Source organism: Heterocephalus glaber, unplaced genomic scaffold (assembly GCF_053883595.1).
Source record: "Heterocephalus glaber isolate CG9 unplaced genomic scaffold, H.glaber_assembly_v1.0 deba00001472, whole genome shotgun sequence".
NCBI classification, from domain to species: Eukaryota; Metazoa; Chordata; class Mammalia; order Rodentia; family Bathyergidae; genus Heterocephalus; species Heterocephalus glaber.
Genome location: NW_028258315.1, coordinates 65,165,968 through 65,183,147, shown reverse-complemented (window position 1 = coordinate 65,183,147; position 17,180 = coordinate 65,165,968). Strand labels below are relative to the sequence as shown.

Below are 17,180 nucleotides of genomic sequence, written 5' to 3'. Positions count from 1 at the left end.
TCAACCTAACTCAGACGAAAAGGCCGTAGAACAGTAAAGATTATAATTTCAGTTGTCAGAAAAGCCACCATTAAATCAGAAAAGTCAGTCGCCCCTATCTATAAATTATACATCAACACTAACAAAGGCTAACTATATATGGATGGCTGCTGAAATATCTCAACTGTGGGATTTAGTATGAGTACAGTACCTAAAAAGAGTCAAAAGTATAAAGAGAAAAAAACTGAAATAATTTGGGGAAACTTAAGGAGACTCAACTTTACTTTGTGACTTTCTTTTAAATTCCATGTAAAAATTAATCTGGGTTTTACAGCAAGTCCAGGAAAATTCTGAAACTACTCAACATTGGTGTGAGTCCAAAATCTCCAATTATCCACGATAAATTCCACAAACTTTCATGGGGAAAGGTGCTACATGGAAGCTCAGAGATACCACATGAATGTGGAAAAGGATACTGTCAGGTCAAAAGTATTTCACTATTTGCAAAAAAAGTCCCTAGAAATCTCTTTGCATAGAAAGAGTAAAACGAATAACTTGTCCTCCCACAACCCTGAAGCCACAACAAAGAGAGCCTCTGCTCAGCTGTACTACTAACAAGGCCTGCTCTTCCACACTAGCTGAGGCCTAGCCAGTCTTTTTAACACAGTCCTAGTGCCAAGCTTTCCATGTTGATGGTGTCTGTGGGCGGCTGGAAAAGTCACTTGTATATTTCCAATTATTTTTGTATGTAGAAAATTTTCTAAAGAATATTTAACAAAAAGTATAACTTCATGGGTGTTTCCATTTTTAGTATACTATAAAAATACTTCTGATGACTCTGGCATCCTGCTCATAACCTCAGTCTGGGGACACAGCTTATATACAGACAGGGACTGGCCTATCCCCTAACACTTACTCTGCATTTCAATGAACTGCAAGTCTGAGCCATTCTGCAGTCCTGCCAGGTCACCTGCTGTGCCATCATTCCTGGAGCACTTTTGTCGTTCTTCTTCTAGCTGCAGCTTCAGTTTTCTAATCTGAAATGGAAATAAAAATCACCACCAAGATCCATTCTCTCAAATGAATCAGATGCTTGACCCAATAGCCATATCAGGGAACAAGGCAGATCCTCATATCAACCATACAAATCATTCATTCAAAAAATATTTTCTTGGGTGCCTACTATGAGACGCAAGGTTCTAGGTACTAGAGATAAGCTCTAAACAAATACAAAAATGATTGAGCTCTAGGATCAGGTGTCCTAATAAAAACAACAGCCAGGTGGTACATATCTATAATTCCAGCATTTGGAAGGCTGAGGCAGGAAAATCACAAATTTGAAGACAGCCTGGCTACACAGAAAGTTCAAGGCTGGCCTGGACTACATTGGGAGACTGTCTCAAAACAGAAATAAACAAGGGCTGGAGATTTAGCTCAGTGGCACTGCACCTGCCTTACAAGCACAAGATCCTGAGTTCGATCCCTGATACCAAAAAAAAAAAAAAACCAAACCAGAAACAAATGAACAAAAAAAGTGCTATATTTTATTTTTTGTGTGGTTTATGGAACAGCAGAGGTATTTTCGTTACTTTTACTCAAAGTGGAAGCATCTATGAAGTTATATTTTTTGTTCAGCTTTAGAGACAAGTTAAATATACTTATTTAGAAAACTTTCTGTACACAAAAATAATTGAAGATATACAAGTGACTTTCCCAACTGCCCTCAACACCAGCAACAGGGGTCATGAGGAAGCCTGGCACTGGGATTAAACCCATTCTTTCCAGAGACTGCTCTGCCCTTTGACATATATTAGGGCTTACATCACTGCGTGCCTTAAGGGAAACAAACCAATCGTTGCTATTTATGTTCATTTCAAAAAGTGTCATCTTTCCTCTCCTGCACTGTTAGGCACAAGGCTCTGTACAACCCAAACCCTCATCTACTAACCTTTCCTAATGCCTGAAACTCTCATTGAACCCTCTAGAGGTATCAGTACATCACTAGCAAAACCTCTCCTTCCTCAACCTCTTCTCAGTGCTCTAGAAACATGCTGCCTCCAAAGAACCATGTTTTCTCTGCAGCCTATCAAACACTAGCTGTTTTATAAATTCTACAGCCTCCTACCACTGATCCTGGGAATAGACTAGATGTCCACTTGCTTTCCTTGCTACGGCTGAAGGCCCAGTTGTTAATCTCATCTCTTCAAGTTATATATACTACCTCTCATCACTGCTATCATCCAACTCCATCACCAATTAACCTCCTGACTCTCAGTCCCTCAAGACTACTGTCTCAATTCTTGGTAATTTCATTACTGTACAGGCTCTTTTCTTTAACTTAACTCTCAGTTTCTATTACTCTCTGTTTCTCTACTTCCCCTCCAAAGATCTTACCGTCTACCCCTTCTTGCCCTCAGCCACTCACACTCAAGTCATGTACTAGCTATCATTAAATAACCACAGTCCCTGTATAACTTAGTTTCATGTATCCTCTCTCTAACCACAATTCCTCATCTTTCCAGACCACTCTCTCTAGACCCTAACGCAACATCCTTCAACCCCACTGGTATTGTGCTTCTAATTCACTGATTCCATCTTCTTCCCACTGTGCCTTGGTATCTTTCAACTGTCTTTATCCTCTTTAATTTCTACATCTATCATTATCATCACTCTCTTACACATTCTCTTACCTCCCTTGTCCCATTATACTTGCTGGTAAAATCTCTATTCATTTCATGCCACACTTAAAGGGCTGAATATAACTGTAGACACACATATGTTAAATCCATAGGCACAAATCTTTTAATATACCATATAATTTCCTTACGTTTATTTCTATGATCTCTTTACACTAGAATTTTCTGTAAGGTCCACTGGGGCAGAAATTTTTTGACTGATTTATTTACTTAAAAACCCTAAGTGCCTAGAATAGTACATGTTAAATAGTGGAATTTCACTTAACATTTCCTAATGACTGAATAGCAATAATGTAGAAACTCAATAAAATCAGTCAAGGAATTTTCCCATAAGTAAAGAATAGGAGTTCCTAAAATTGACAGGGGCCCAGTAAACATGCATGAAAACTTCAAAACACATCACTGTGAATTTCAAAACACTAGGGAGAAAGAGAAAGAATAGGATACTAGCTTCCATAGGAAGGGGGAATTGTCACATACAAAAGATCAAAACTGCCTCCCAAATCCTCAACAACCACAATGAAAGACAGAATAATGAAAAGATGGTATTTTTTTAATCTGAAGGAAAATTATTGCAATCTAGAATTAGATGCCCATCGAAACTACCAATCAAATAAGAGGGTGGGGCTACAAGGTCATGAAAAATTAGCAGCCCACATCCCTTTCCTTAGGAAGTTAAGGAAGATACAGCAAAATAAAAATAAATGAAGAAGGAAGACACAAGAGACTAGGAAAATAGAGCACAACCTCTGTCACAGAGGAAAATCTCCACATGCCAATGAAGGATAATCACATCTCTCTATGGAAGCAGTGAGCATTAGAGTTCACAATGGACTGAGTCAGATCCTCTGAGACTCATCAGATGGAACTTAAGAGTAAAACTGACACATCTGAAATCACCAAGAGTGGGTTTAAATTACTGTTTAAAAAGCTGTGGATGCTGGGTGTGGTGGCACACGTGTATCATCCCAGAACCTGGCAAGCTGAGGTAGGAGGATTGCTGCGAGTTTAGGCTACATAGTGAGTTCAAGGCAGGCCTGAACTACATAATGAGAGATCCTGTCGCAAAAACTAAAAACTCTGTGGCTAAGTTACTGATTTTAAAAATCAGATAAAACATCCAACCTGAAACTATACTACAAAGCTACTGTGATAAAAACAGCATGGTACTGGGCCGGGGAATTAGCTCAGTGGTTTCACCACCTGCTAAGCAAGCGCAAGGACCCAAGTTCGATCCCCAGTACAAAAAAAAAAAACAAAAAAAAAACAGCATTGTACAGGCAAAGAAACAGACCCAAGGATCAGTGGAATAGATTACAAGCTGCAGAAACAACTCCAGACGTACTCAGCCACTTCATCTTTGACAAAGGAGCCAACCACCCTCATTGGAGGAAAGACAGCCTATTTAATAAATGGTGTTGGAAAAACTGCCAAAGATTAAAACTAGACCCATACCTATCACCATGCACTAAACTAAGATCAAAGTGGATTAAAGATCTAAATATTAAAACAGAAACACTAAACTTGCTGGAAGATAAGTTAGGTAGAACTCTTGAAGACACTGGCATAGGAAAAGACTTTATGAACAAAACCTCAGTAGCAACAGGAACTAGCACAAAGAATCAACAACTGGGATCTCAACTTATTAAAAAGCTTCTGCACTGCATGAGAATCCACCAATTGAGCTAAGAGACAATCTACAATGTGGGAAAAAATTTTTTAGCAGCTGTACCTTAGACAAAGGACTATCTAGAATATATAACTGAAAAAAATCAGACCTCCTAAATTCAAAGACCCAATTCAAAAATGGGCATCTGACATGAACAGACATTTCTCAGACAAAGAAGTAAAAGCAGCAAATAAATATATCAAAAAATGTTCAACATCACTGGTCATTTGAGAGATGCAGATGAAAACAGCACTAAGATTCCACCTCACCCCAGAAAGAATGACTGCTATCAAGAAGTAAACCCAAAACAAATGCTGGCGGGGGTGTGGGGAGAAAAGGAACCCTTCTCCATTGTTGGTGGGAATGCAGACTGGTGCAACCACTGTGGAAATCAGTATGGAGATACCTCAAAGAACTAGGGCTAGAGGTCCTAAAATATAAATTATCTTTGTAATTTCACTTGAGTGCTAAGGTTTAAATAAACACATTTCCAATTTGTAAGGAATATTTTAATTTAGTAACATTTTACCATGTAACTGAGTCTGGCTAAATTACTAATATCTTCCAATGAGAAGAATGCCTTGACTTAGCCATATGTACTATGTTGGAATCTGTGCTAGCAGTTTGAGCACTAGTTCTGTGTGCCTATGAACTTAATGCTGCTTGTTGTCCCATTCCACTTTGACTTTATGGAGAATTAATCCCATCTATTAAGCAAAGGCTACTAAGTTAATGGTATTTTCTGTGCAGAAATTAAAATTTTACTTTTAGCCTTTAGCTAAGGAAATTGTCCAGTAGGTACTCAGCTACTTAAAAAAAATCAAAATTATTCATCATTAAACAACTGGAGTTTTTGCTGATTTTGTAACCTACTAAAACGGATAGGCTGTTGAACATTCCACATTCAAAAGTTTTGTAGGGTGGTGGGTAATGGGGAATCCTCAATGTTTATTTTAAAATAAATAAAATAAGTTCTTGACTTTTCTCATGTGTGGTTGTGGTACATCATATTGGAAGGGTTATCTGTTTACTTCTGCAAATGAGTATTTCTTTTGCTAGCACCTCCCCTTGTGTGCTTTGATTTCATCTGCCTGGGATGTACCACAACCATATGTAAGCTGTACTTTAGAGGGATGAATAAAACATTCGTGGTTTGTTGGATAACCCCTAGATAATGTGTGCTTACAATCCAATATAAAATTGAGTTTATTACCTGTGTAAAAAATAATTTCATGACATTTAAAAATCAAACTTGAAGTAAATAAGTTTTTTTTTTTTAAAAAAAAGAATGCCTTTACCTGTGATAATAGCTCTTCCTTTTCTCCAGCAAGTTTTCGTAGCCTTACATCTAAAAAAAAAAAGAGTTGCAAACTAAATTTGTAATGCAATTACAAATAAACAATTAAAAAGAATTCCCCAAAGTCCTAAGTAGCAAACATCTCATGACGTACTTATAAGTCTGACAATAAAAATAAAGGCTTTAATAGCATTGCAGAAGAGTATTTAATTATCCCAAATGTACTTCCACACAACCGATATTTATCAGGGCACCAAATACATTTGTTCCCAAAACAATGATTTTTCCACATAAAGATAAACTCAAATACAAAAAAAGCCATTCTCTTCTTTCAAAAAATTGCAAGCATTCACCAGCGGAAGACACCTGAAATGCTAACAGCATTTTCACAGGCTTATACCCTTAGCAGGAGAACTCGAAACAAGTGAAAGAAGCCAGAGAATAAAAAGGCATGGTGGGAGGAAGCTAGAGCAAAGAAAATAGAGGAAAACAATGCTGAAAGAAGCAAGTTCCACAAATGCTAGTGGGTGAAGAGAAAGAAATCATCTCTAAGATGAGGATAGCCAAGGGCAAACTGAGGCTGGGGAGCAGAGTTATGGGGTCTACCTCCTGGCCTATGGAGAGAATTGCTTCTTCCCAAGTAGGCATTAAAACAGGCCTAATAGGCTGAGGAGATACCTCTAGTTCAGTAAAAGAAGTAGCTGACATCTGATCTACAACCACCGACAGTTAACGAAGGTTACAGCCAAATGTGTTCTGGTTTCTTCAGCATTTTCCAAACAGGCAGAAGGAAACACCCTGAGCTCCCCATGGCCATCTACTCATTTCATATTCTAGATCTTCCTTCTCACTCACCTAGCATCCTCTGTTTTATCGAAGTGCTCTATAACTAATTATATTCCTGGAATTCTGCCATTAGTAAATTGTTTTTAAATTTTTTTTCAGCTTGTGCCACTCCTACAGTACCTCCCATTCCTGTAGGAAACCTACACATACATAAAACAGAAAAGGAAAAACAGAATGGCTTGCAGTAAATAAAAATGAGCTGATGATACATTATCTATTTGCTATTTTTCATCCCCTAGAGTAGGACTCTTAGTGGTAGCAACGGATGAGGACCTGTGTGGTTTCCTGGGAAGATTTACATTTAAGAGGCCTAAATATTAAGAGGCTGAAAAGCCTTTATCTGGGAGTTACACTCCTCTAAAACTTATCATGATCACCTATTTCTTCTGAAATGTGGTGGCAAAGAGCTACGAAACCCTGGGATAAGTAGTGGAACAAAACCAGATGCTCAGGAAGAAGAACTTACAAACCTACTTGGAAAGTATCTTCCCAGCTCACAGCTTCCCTAGCATGAGCATGCTAAACTCTCTCTTTGCAGAAAGTTTGTATTAAGTGAAATGCAGTTATGTACAGACCCATAGTGCTTCCACTCGGGGGCCTGATAGCTATGCTTACTATCTTGTAATGACTCATAACCTGGCAAGATCAAGGATGTCTGAAGACAGCATGTCCAGATACTTCTTAAAGATGCAGGCAAGTCTCGGTCAGATGACCTTTATATGCTGTTTTTGTTTTCCAAGCTGGGATATAAACAAGCTGGAAGCCCAACATTAATCCAAGACAAAATGCAAGAGTGTCTTACCTAGTGGCCCTTCTCCTGCTGACTCCAAGACCTGAGCAGCTTCCTGAGACACAACAGTAATGGCTCCAACCACTGGTTCATGATTGACATCACCATTGGGAGTGCCATCAGGGATTATAACTAAGCCATGTTTCTGTGTGGAAGAAAAGGAGAAAAAAAAAAAAACCCACCATCACAAAAGATGGCTCACATGGAATCAGGAAGCTCTGTGATGTAACTCTGCAATAATGTGTTTGCCACAGGTAAAACCTAGTTAGAAATAGCTATGTAGAAAATACCTCTGTGAAGGAAATGACTTAATATACCATATCAGAATTGTATTCAAGATAAGAAAGATAACGGGATGAAAGGAAGGAAGACAGAGTAAAGCAGTAAGGGATCTGAGCTCCAGGCTCATACTAACATACCTCTCCTGTCTTCACTGTCTCCTGCAGATCAGCCAGTTCCTCTCTGAGCATATCTCGCTCATTCCTAAGGCAGGCAATGTATTCTTTCTGTTTCTCTAGAGCCTGGTATTAGGCAGGGTAGCAAGGGAAGAATGGCACAGAAAAAAGAGCAAGTGAAAGGTAACTAATCCAAATAAGCAAAGATAAAAGCATAAAAAGCAAGGAAGCAGTTAAAAGCTTGGAGGCAAGCAATCAAGGGAGGAAACAGTTATTTGTATGTGGATGATACATTTCCAGAAGGTTTTAGTAGCAACTGGTTCTCGTGCATAAATTTTGCAATACATGCTTATCACATCAAGCAGGAGGACAAATCTTTCTTTTCCAGTCAATGAAGAAAACAGGAAAAGGAAGATGAAGACAACAACAAAGAGTTCAAATTTCCTTGCTGAACTCCTGAGTATATTTTCATTTGGTAAGCAAAAAACTTAATTTCATGTTTAACTAAAATACTTTATTCAGAAATATATCAACTAAAATGTTTTTAAAATAAATAAAAATGGCTCTGGAAGAAAAATAACTAGTATGCATGTTATTTTAATTAAATATTGTTGTATGGCTGTTCTCCAAGTAGCATGACAAAATATTTAAATACCACTTAATCCAAATATAGCTAATCTCCAAGAAGATTCAACTAAGACTTACTTGGTTTTCTGAAATACTTTCAAAGTGTGAAAAACAAAAATAAAAACACTGGACAAAATATAGCCCACCTGGGTGGGTAGAAGATTATAGATTTCAGAATCAAGTTCCTGGGTCCTGGCACATGCTTAATTTACCTATGCCTCAATTTCCTCATCAGGAAAAAACAAAGGATAACAGCAGCATCCATCCCATAAATAGAAGCTAAACAGAGAACTCAGCGTAGAGCACTGCCTGCAGTTTATAATGACAGGATACATCTCAGGGAAACCAGTGTTTTGTTTCACTGGGAATTCCTTGTCATATCCTGAATCTCACAACTCCCAGAGTTGAGAAGGTAGTGCAGAAGCAGAGACCTACTTTGGTCATCAGGGACAAATCAAGTCTACTGTAACTATATAATAAAATAACCCAGCTCGGGATTTAGCTCAGTGGTGCCACCACCTGCCTCACAAGCGCAAGGTCCCAAGTTCAATCCCCGGTACACAAATAAATAAATAAATAAATAACCCAGACTTTAAAAAGCATAATCAAGTCAAGTAGTCCAAATAGAAATCTGACAGCTGGGCTGTTTTTCATAAAAGCCTTTCTCTACATATATGTTCTTGTATTTGTGTTTTCTACTGGCATTCCCATTAACTGAAGAAGTTAAATTACAACAGGTAACTCCTCTTAGCTTACTAGGTTCAAGAGTGGCTGGACAGTTTTTAAAATCATTGCAATCTTAGGGCCAGGGATTTAGCTCAGTGGTTTCGCCACCTGCTACGCAAGCACAAAGACCCGAGTTCAGTCCCCGGTACCAAAAAAAAAACATTGCAATCCTATTTGGCAACCAAACTGAGAAGAGCAGTATGATAGCAACTACCATATGTGTAGGACATATTATAAGGCAGGCACTATTCTATAAATTTATATATAATTTCACCCCTATATACTATTATATATATAAAATGCCTCCCTTAAATACCCTGTAATGAACTACTTGTCTCATCCTCATTTTGCAGGTCAGATAATTAAGGCTCAGAGAAGTTTGTGTTTTGTTCTATTTTGGTTTTTGCCCAGTCTCAGTAAATAACAAGGCCAGAAAATGAATTCAGTTATTTTTAGTTCCAAACCCCTTGCATAGTTTTGTATATCACAGCCCTATATGGGCTGCATTATGTTCTTTATCCAAACTATAACGTCAACATCTAACTTTCTACAATTTATATTCACACTATCTGTGTCTGAAATCTGCCTGTTAAAGTAATAATTTAAGTTTCTACCACCATATAGGATTTAAGGTATCAAGTTAGTATTAACATTCCACTATATTAACAACAAAGGAAACATGGGAAAACAAAGCACAATAATACTTTCCTAACTATTCATACTCACTTTAATTTCTGTAGGTTTAGGTACTTTTGTTTATTGGTATCTGCATGCATGGTTGCACAAAGCACCAGCACATGTAACTGAGTAAATGATCACTGCCACAACATGCTCTATATAAAGTGTCATGGAATATAAAAGATCCCCTAGAAAGAGACCAATTTGAAACTAGAAGTTCTAGCATATGCTAGTCCGAGACATTTACTCCCTCTTTCCATCTTTATAGCACTGAGTTTTATTTTTACATTTAGACTTTTTAATTTCATCTTCCCATAATTACAGATGGGAAAATAAAATATCTCCTGTATATTTGTCCATTTCACCACAAAATTTGAAAACTACTGAAATAACTTATAATTGGATCAAATGTATTCATGCTGGATGAAATCCTCTATACTACCTGACCATATAATCATCACCCTTGTGCTTGCATGCAACAATAGTTCTGATTTTTTTTTTTTTAGGGTGAAAAGTACATGTTTGTGGAGTTCTAAATAATTTATTTCAGACTCAACCTCAAATTCTAGCATCAGGAAGCCAAATGGGTCTGTACAATGGGCTAAACTTTTGGGCAACAGGTTAAATTGCCATGTAATTGCACAGGGCACAAATATAATTAGAACGAGAATGAATTTATGCTGGTTTCCAGACATATCCAAGTAATCATATATGCATGTTCATAGGAACATTATTCACAACAGCCAAACAGCAGGAACATCCCAAATGTCCATCAATGGAGACATGGTATATACACACAATAAAATATTATTCAACCTTAAAGAGTAAGAATATTTACTCTGATACATGCTGCAACATTATGAACCTGAAGGATATTATGCTAAGTGCAATAAGCCAGTCACAAAAATATGAAATTGAACATTATATGATCCTACTCATATGAAGTACTCAGTAGTCAAACTCATAGAGACAGAAATGTGATTGCTAGGGGAAAGGGATGGGGGTGGCAATTGTTTATAATGGGTACAAACTATTAGCTCGGACAGATGAAAATGTTCTGAAAATGGACTGTAATGATACCAGCACAGCAATGTGAATGTACTTAATGCCACTGAACTGTATGTACACTTCAAAATGCTTAAGATGGTAAATTGTATCTTAGCACAATTTTTCAAATTAAAAACAAAAGGGAATGAACTGTCATTACACTAAACTTGGATAAATCTTAAGGGACTTATGCTGAGTGAAAAAGGTAAATCCAGAATGTTATAATGGTAAAATTATAGAAATAGAGAACAGATTGGTTTCCAGGACTGGGGGGCAAGTATAGTAGAATGGCTATAAGAAAGGTGATGGAAATGTTTTGTTATCTTAACTGTATCAGGGAAATATCCTGGTTGTGATATTGTACTACAGTTTTGAAATATGTTTCATTTGGGATAAACAAGGCAAAGGGTATGCATGATCTTTCTGTATTTTATATACATAGTTGTGTATGAATCTAAAATGGTCTCCAAAAAAGTTTAATATTAAAAAGTCAAAGCTTTAAACACATGGTATAACCACAGAATGAAGGCTTCTACTCATTCAAATAATGTCAAGACAACTGAAAAGCTTAGTAATCTGTCTTAACCATCAGCATGTTTTTATGGTAACAAAAATTTTAAAAAATTGTTTTGTTTTAAAGAGCTATTTTACTGGACTGAGAGTTGAAGGTTTTACTACAGCAACTCTAATAAAATCAGTTTAAAATATTAAGACAACTATACAAATTAGAAACCCTGGATCTGCAGATCTGTACTAAAGAAAATTATATTCTAAAAGAAGCCTATTCTAGATAATGAATAGATTTTAACTATACAAATTGCCTACTTTGTGTCACATATTTTTCTTCCCTCATTTTAAATTCAACTAAAAATTTAAATAAAATTAGCAGTTCACTATTATAGTTTCAAATATTGTTGTTCATTTGTCCCCCAGAAAGGTTTGCTAAGGTCTGGGTAGTTTTAGAAACTCAATAACTGAAATAATATAAAATTACCCTTAGTTCTTTAAATTTTTGGCCTATAGACTCAAGAAATAATGTGGTTTTCTGTGTGTTAATTGATGAGAAGATAGGGTAGTTTAAGTAATAAAAATAAATGGATCCTGCTGACCACCAGCTGGGCTTCAGAGCACCCCCAACAATGGCAGGTATGATCCAGAAGATTCACTTTTGGGCATGTCTCTCATTGGTGCTCTGGGCCATCTTTGCCAACTTTACTCTACCTAACCTCACGTAAAACAAGACTTTTCTCATTTGTTCTTTCTGTTTCTTCCATCACAGCCCTTCCCTGACAAGGTAAGCCTCTGGCAGGTATATACAGTATGAATGGCTCCTAAGCTCCTCAGGTGGGATTGCCAATCAAAAACCACATGAAATAAGGACAGGAATTTTTCAGACTCCAGTATACTTGTAATCTACCTGCAGCGCTAACCCCCCCCCCCCAAAACAAAAAAGAATATTTCCTTATCTGGGCCTCTGCTTTGGGTGTTTTCGGTTTATAATTAGAGTTAGCATCACAGTTTGGCAACTCAGCCAAATCTTACATTCCTATCCCCTTCCATAATTAAACTAATTTTAATCTCTTCCTATTTTTTTCACCAAGTATTTATAAGATGCTAATAACTTTTCCCCATCCCCACTCCCTATCTTGTTTCTTACTCAAATTCTTGTAATATAAGAATACCAAACTACCCACAAGAGTTTGAATTAAATGCCTGTGGCTGCTTTTGGATAAGAATCCCTGGGGCATAAGAACAATTTCCTTTGGAAGTTCTTATTTGTAGGTTTCACAAGCCTTGAGTTAGCCAGAAAAAAAAAGTTCTTTCTAAGCATAGTATCAGGTTTTCCCATGGAAGCCCCTGTCTTTTGCTTACTCATATTTCACAATGTATAAATGCTCAAGAACAGTCAAAAGGACAGATTTTCAGAAATCTCTAAGTTAAATTCTATTGATCTATTCCTTGTAGATGAGCTTCTAATGAAAGCTCAATTTCATCTCATACCCCAATTTTTTTATCTTTCCAAAGAAGTGTCTCCTGGAGGTCAAACACCTCTTTTGTCATGGTGTCTATTTTCTGCTGCATACGCTGATTCTCCTGCAGAGGAAGGGGTAAGAAAAGTAATAAAAGAGTGGAAATAAAAGAGGGAGGGAGTTAAAATAAGGAAAACAGAATAAAAATAAAGTTGAAAACTTAAAAAAAAAAAACAGGTATGAAAGTCTGTGATAAACAAAAAAAGAAAGAAAGATGATGTTCAGAGTCTTGGCAACATAAGTCTTGCTGGCTTGCCCCTATAAAAATAACTAAGGGAGGCCGCCCTAGAGGTGTACCTCAGTGATAAAGCATGTGCTCAGTGTGCACAAAGCCTTGGATTCTATCCCTAGAACTATGGAGAAAAAAAAAAAAGCGAAAGTAAGCAAGGGGACTGGGAATAAATAACTTTCAACCACAGCTATGTGGAGCAAGCCAGACAGGGTTTCTGTATACATAGAGCTCCAAATGTATACTCTTCCTTTGATAGGGGCCTTTTTTTGCAAACATGGAATAATGTGTATTTCTAGAGGAATCTATAATACCAAGAAGATCCTGAATTACAAAGGACAAACTGGTTTTTAGAAAAGCTGGAATTTAACATTTAGTTAAATGAACTCTTCTGATTGGGCAAGGATACTTAGTTTATATAGCCTCTTAACAGTTTTTTTTTCCCCTATGGACTACTGAAAAATTATCATTGCCTACTTTTCTCATTCATACATTACCTGCTTTGCCATGCAATTCTCAATTGTAAACCAAAAAGTGTTATTTGTCATACTCAAGGGTTTTCACTTCTATGCAGTCTTGGCCACTAACATCTAAAAGATCTCAGTTGTAAAAATAAGAAACCCTGAAAACTAAGGTTTTTAAAGTTTGTATACTCTACAACCTGGGGCTTTTAAAGAAGCCAAAGTGACAAATAATAGAAATCAAGCATTATAATCCTCTTAAATGTAATTATGTTAAAAACTGGAACAGTTAACCCTAATTTAAGCTACTGAATTTGAGAGGCAGCTCCAAAAATAGTTTTATTATTATTCTGAAATCTTGAAGGGGAGAAAGTATTCATCTTAATTAGAAAAAGAAATAAGTGTTTGGCATATTGACACAAAAAGACAAAAGGAAAAGGATTTCACATTATTTTTAAATAGCAGTAGGATACAAAATTTGGATAATGTTTCCTACCAGATGTGAAAAAAATGAGCAAAACAAACTCACATATCTGACAGATCCAAAGGATTACCTGTATCTGCATTTAGAATCTATAAATTCCAGCTGTTCGATTTTATTTTTCTTAAATGTCATAAAAACTACACCAATTCACAAATAAAAAAGATAGTCATAGGCCAGGGATCTAGCTCAGTGGGTGGTGCCACTGCCTGCCTCACAAGCGCAAGGACCCGAGTTCGATCCCCAGTACCAAAAAAAAGTCATTTTTCCCCCTCTATTAAGTGGTTCTTGTAGGTCATCTACAAGGAAAAAATTAAGTACTGCAGGTCCAAAGGTGAAGAGAAAAAAAAGGAAAGACAGGAATGTGCACAAGTGTAGTGAGCTATTTCCCTTGGATCATTAAAAGCTGGCCTTCCTGGTATCACTAACATGTCAACAACATTAAATTAATTAACCTTAGAAGCCTTTGATAACCACACCTAGATAATGGGCAGGATCCTCTTCAGACTTCAACTTCAGGAGGAAAAAACCACATTGAAAGAAGAACAGAGATACATGCAAGGTAGTAGGGCCACAAGGATGATAAATACTTTTTAAAAGGCCAGGTGGGAGGCTGAGGCAAACAGACTGCTTGGCCTCGAGTTTGAGACCGGCCTGGGCTATATATAGTGAACAAGGCCAGCCTGAACTACACAGAGAGACCCTGTCTCAAAAAAAAAGTTAGTGGTGGACTAACTCTATTCCACTTAAGATATTACCGACAAGGTGGCAAAAACCTAAACCTCTACACTACCCAACCTTCACCTTTTGTACATGAGGCACAGCTCTTGACAATTTTCTTTTTCATTTAGCTACCTTATAAATGTATTTAACTGAGGAACGTTTAACTTACTACATCTCAAGAATCATATCCAAGAAAGTGGTATTCACTATGTTCCAAAGAATAATGTTATTATGTCATTTTTCTTTTTTTCCATTTCCTACGATATCTTCAGGAAAGAGTGTGCTTAGGAATAAAAGACACTTAACCAAAAGCTTTTGCTATTAAAGGGGGTACAGGCCTGCTTTTATAGCTTATGTTGAAAAATTTTAGGAGACAGCCAAATGTGGAGAGCAAAGTGACTCTTTGTAGATTTTAACTTTCTTCTCCCAACACATATACAACTTTATTCTATCCAACTCATTTTTTTCAAAATTAAGTATTTCCATAGTTTACTACATACCTCAATAAGCTCATCTCTTTGCCGAAGGCCTTCTTTAAGTTCATCCATCTTATGCTGCAGCACACTACACATATGTTTCTGCCTTTCCAACTCCTGTTAAAAAACAAATGGCATCATTACACAGGACATGGCATACAACAAATTTGAATATATGCAATACAACAAAGAAGCCACCAAGTATGACATTCAGAAATGCCTCTGAACTGCTGATTTAGAATAACCTACAACAACTATAAATTCAATAGAAAGGTTCAAACACTGTAAAATTTTCATCTCATATGGGATAAACAGAAAAGGAGAACAAACTATGCAGGCATTTAATAAAAAGTAAGTATCCAAAGAGTGAGTGAAAGCTACTATGCTAAAAATGCTACTATGCAAAAATCTAAAACCTTAATAAGAGGAAGAGGCAATAAATTAAACTACATAAAAATTAAAACTTTTGACTGGTAAAAGATACCACAAAGTAAAAAGATAATGACACACTACAAAAAATGTAGTTTATATTGGACAGATTATACTCAAAATCTCTAAAATTTAAAAAGAATACTAGCTACACAGAAAAACAGACTGAACAAATGGGCAGTTTACAGAAAAATAAAAACACCTCTGAGTATGAGGATGTTCATATGAAGAAATATGCAAACTAAAACCATATTTCTAACAAAAACACTAGTAAAAGTCCAAAACATTTACATACAATTTAGTGATATCACATAAAAACACATAGCTTTCAACCCAGAATTCCACTCTTAGGACATTTTATTACAGGTAAATTTGCAAAAAAAAAAAAGTCCTAATGCAATACAGTATTATGGATTATTTTGCTGGATTACTTATAACACTGCAAACAACCTGAATGTCCATGACTAGGAAACTGGTGGAATTAACTGTCCACACAATAGCCTAACTATAACTATGCATGGTGAAAAAGAATGAGGAAGATTTCTCTATACTATTAGGAGAAAGTGATAAAAAGATACAGAACAGTATGTATACTGTTCTACCATTTTCTAGGAATGATACAAATATATTTAATTCATATGTATTGTATTTTGAATGATGTATGTACCCAGTGGTGACAAACCTATGGCACATGTGCCACAGAGGCTGTTTGTTATCATTGAAAGTTCTAAAAGTTTCGCCATCATTGTATGTACCTATCCTTTTTGACTAAAAATGATTAATATATCTTCTTGGTTTAAAAAAATGCAAAGATAAACCATTAAATTTTTAAATTCTGTAAAAAGACAAAAATAGGATGAAGATACGGAAGATTATCTTTTTCAAAGATGTTTGCTGCTTTGATTTTGTGGGACAAAATTTATATTCTGTATATATATATAGTAAGACAAAGTTACACTTTAAAAGCATTTACTAAGGAAACAACCCAATGTCCATCAACAAATGAATAAACAAAATGTAGTTTGCATATAGTGTAATTTATTCAACCTTAAAAATAAAGGAACTCATCACATGCTACAACACAGCCATGAAGACATTATGCTAAGTAAAATAAGTCAGTACAAAAATACAAATGTTGTATAATTCTACTTATAAGAAGTACTTAAAGCAATCAAATTCATAGATACCAAAAGTTCAAATGTAGTTGCCAAGAACAGAAAGAAATGGGGAATTGTTTAATGGATATAGAATTTTAGTTTTGCTAGATGAAACAGTTCAGGAGATCTGATGTACAACAATGAATATACTTAACACTAGTAAACTGCACCCTTTAAAATTGTTAAAATGCTAAATTTTATGTTGTGTTTTTTACAGTAAAAACTTAAAATTTGCAAAGCAGGTCCTACATATTGAAGATAAAAATGCAATGAAATAAACTGTATGTCTAGCTAGTAGCATAAGAAAACAAACTATTTCAAGTAACATTTCAAAGCAGTACTTTGGCTATACATAGCCTACTGGCAAAAATAAAAGCCAAACCAAACCCACTTTTTAACCAATAGTACTGCTATTTTGGGTCGTGTGAAATAAAGCAAACAAAC

General features: G+C 36.1%; 1 protein-coding gene across 37 annotated transcripts in view; it reads right to left on the bottom strand.

Moving 5' to 3' along the window:
* Lrrfip2 (LRR binding FLII interacting protein 2) overlaps window positions 1–17,180 on the bottom strand; it is a 114,105-nt gene that overhangs the window by 7,127 nt on the left and 89,798 nt on the right. For 19 of the 37 annotated variants that reach the window (XM_087182088.1, XM_087182087.1, XM_087182096.1 and 16 more), the window contains 6 exons: window positions 15,175–15,267; window positions 12,752–12,844; window positions 7,697–7,798; window positions 7,290–7,422; window positions 5,643–5,692; window positions 896–1,016 (listed from right to left, as the gene is read on the bottom strand). In XM_087182088.1, the coding sequence (XP_087038214.1) occupies window positions 896–1,016; window positions 5,643–5,692; window positions 7,290–7,422; window positions 7,697–7,798; window positions 12,752–12,844; window positions 15,175–15,267 (592 nt within the window). The remainder of the gene's footprint in view (window positions 1–895; window positions 1,017–5,642; window positions 5,693–7,289; window positions 7,423–7,696; window positions 7,799–12,751; window positions 12,845–15,174; window positions 15,268–17,180) is intronic. The other 18 variants (XM_087182123.1, XM_087182105.1, XM_087182107.1 and 15 more) reach the window with 3 other exon arrangements.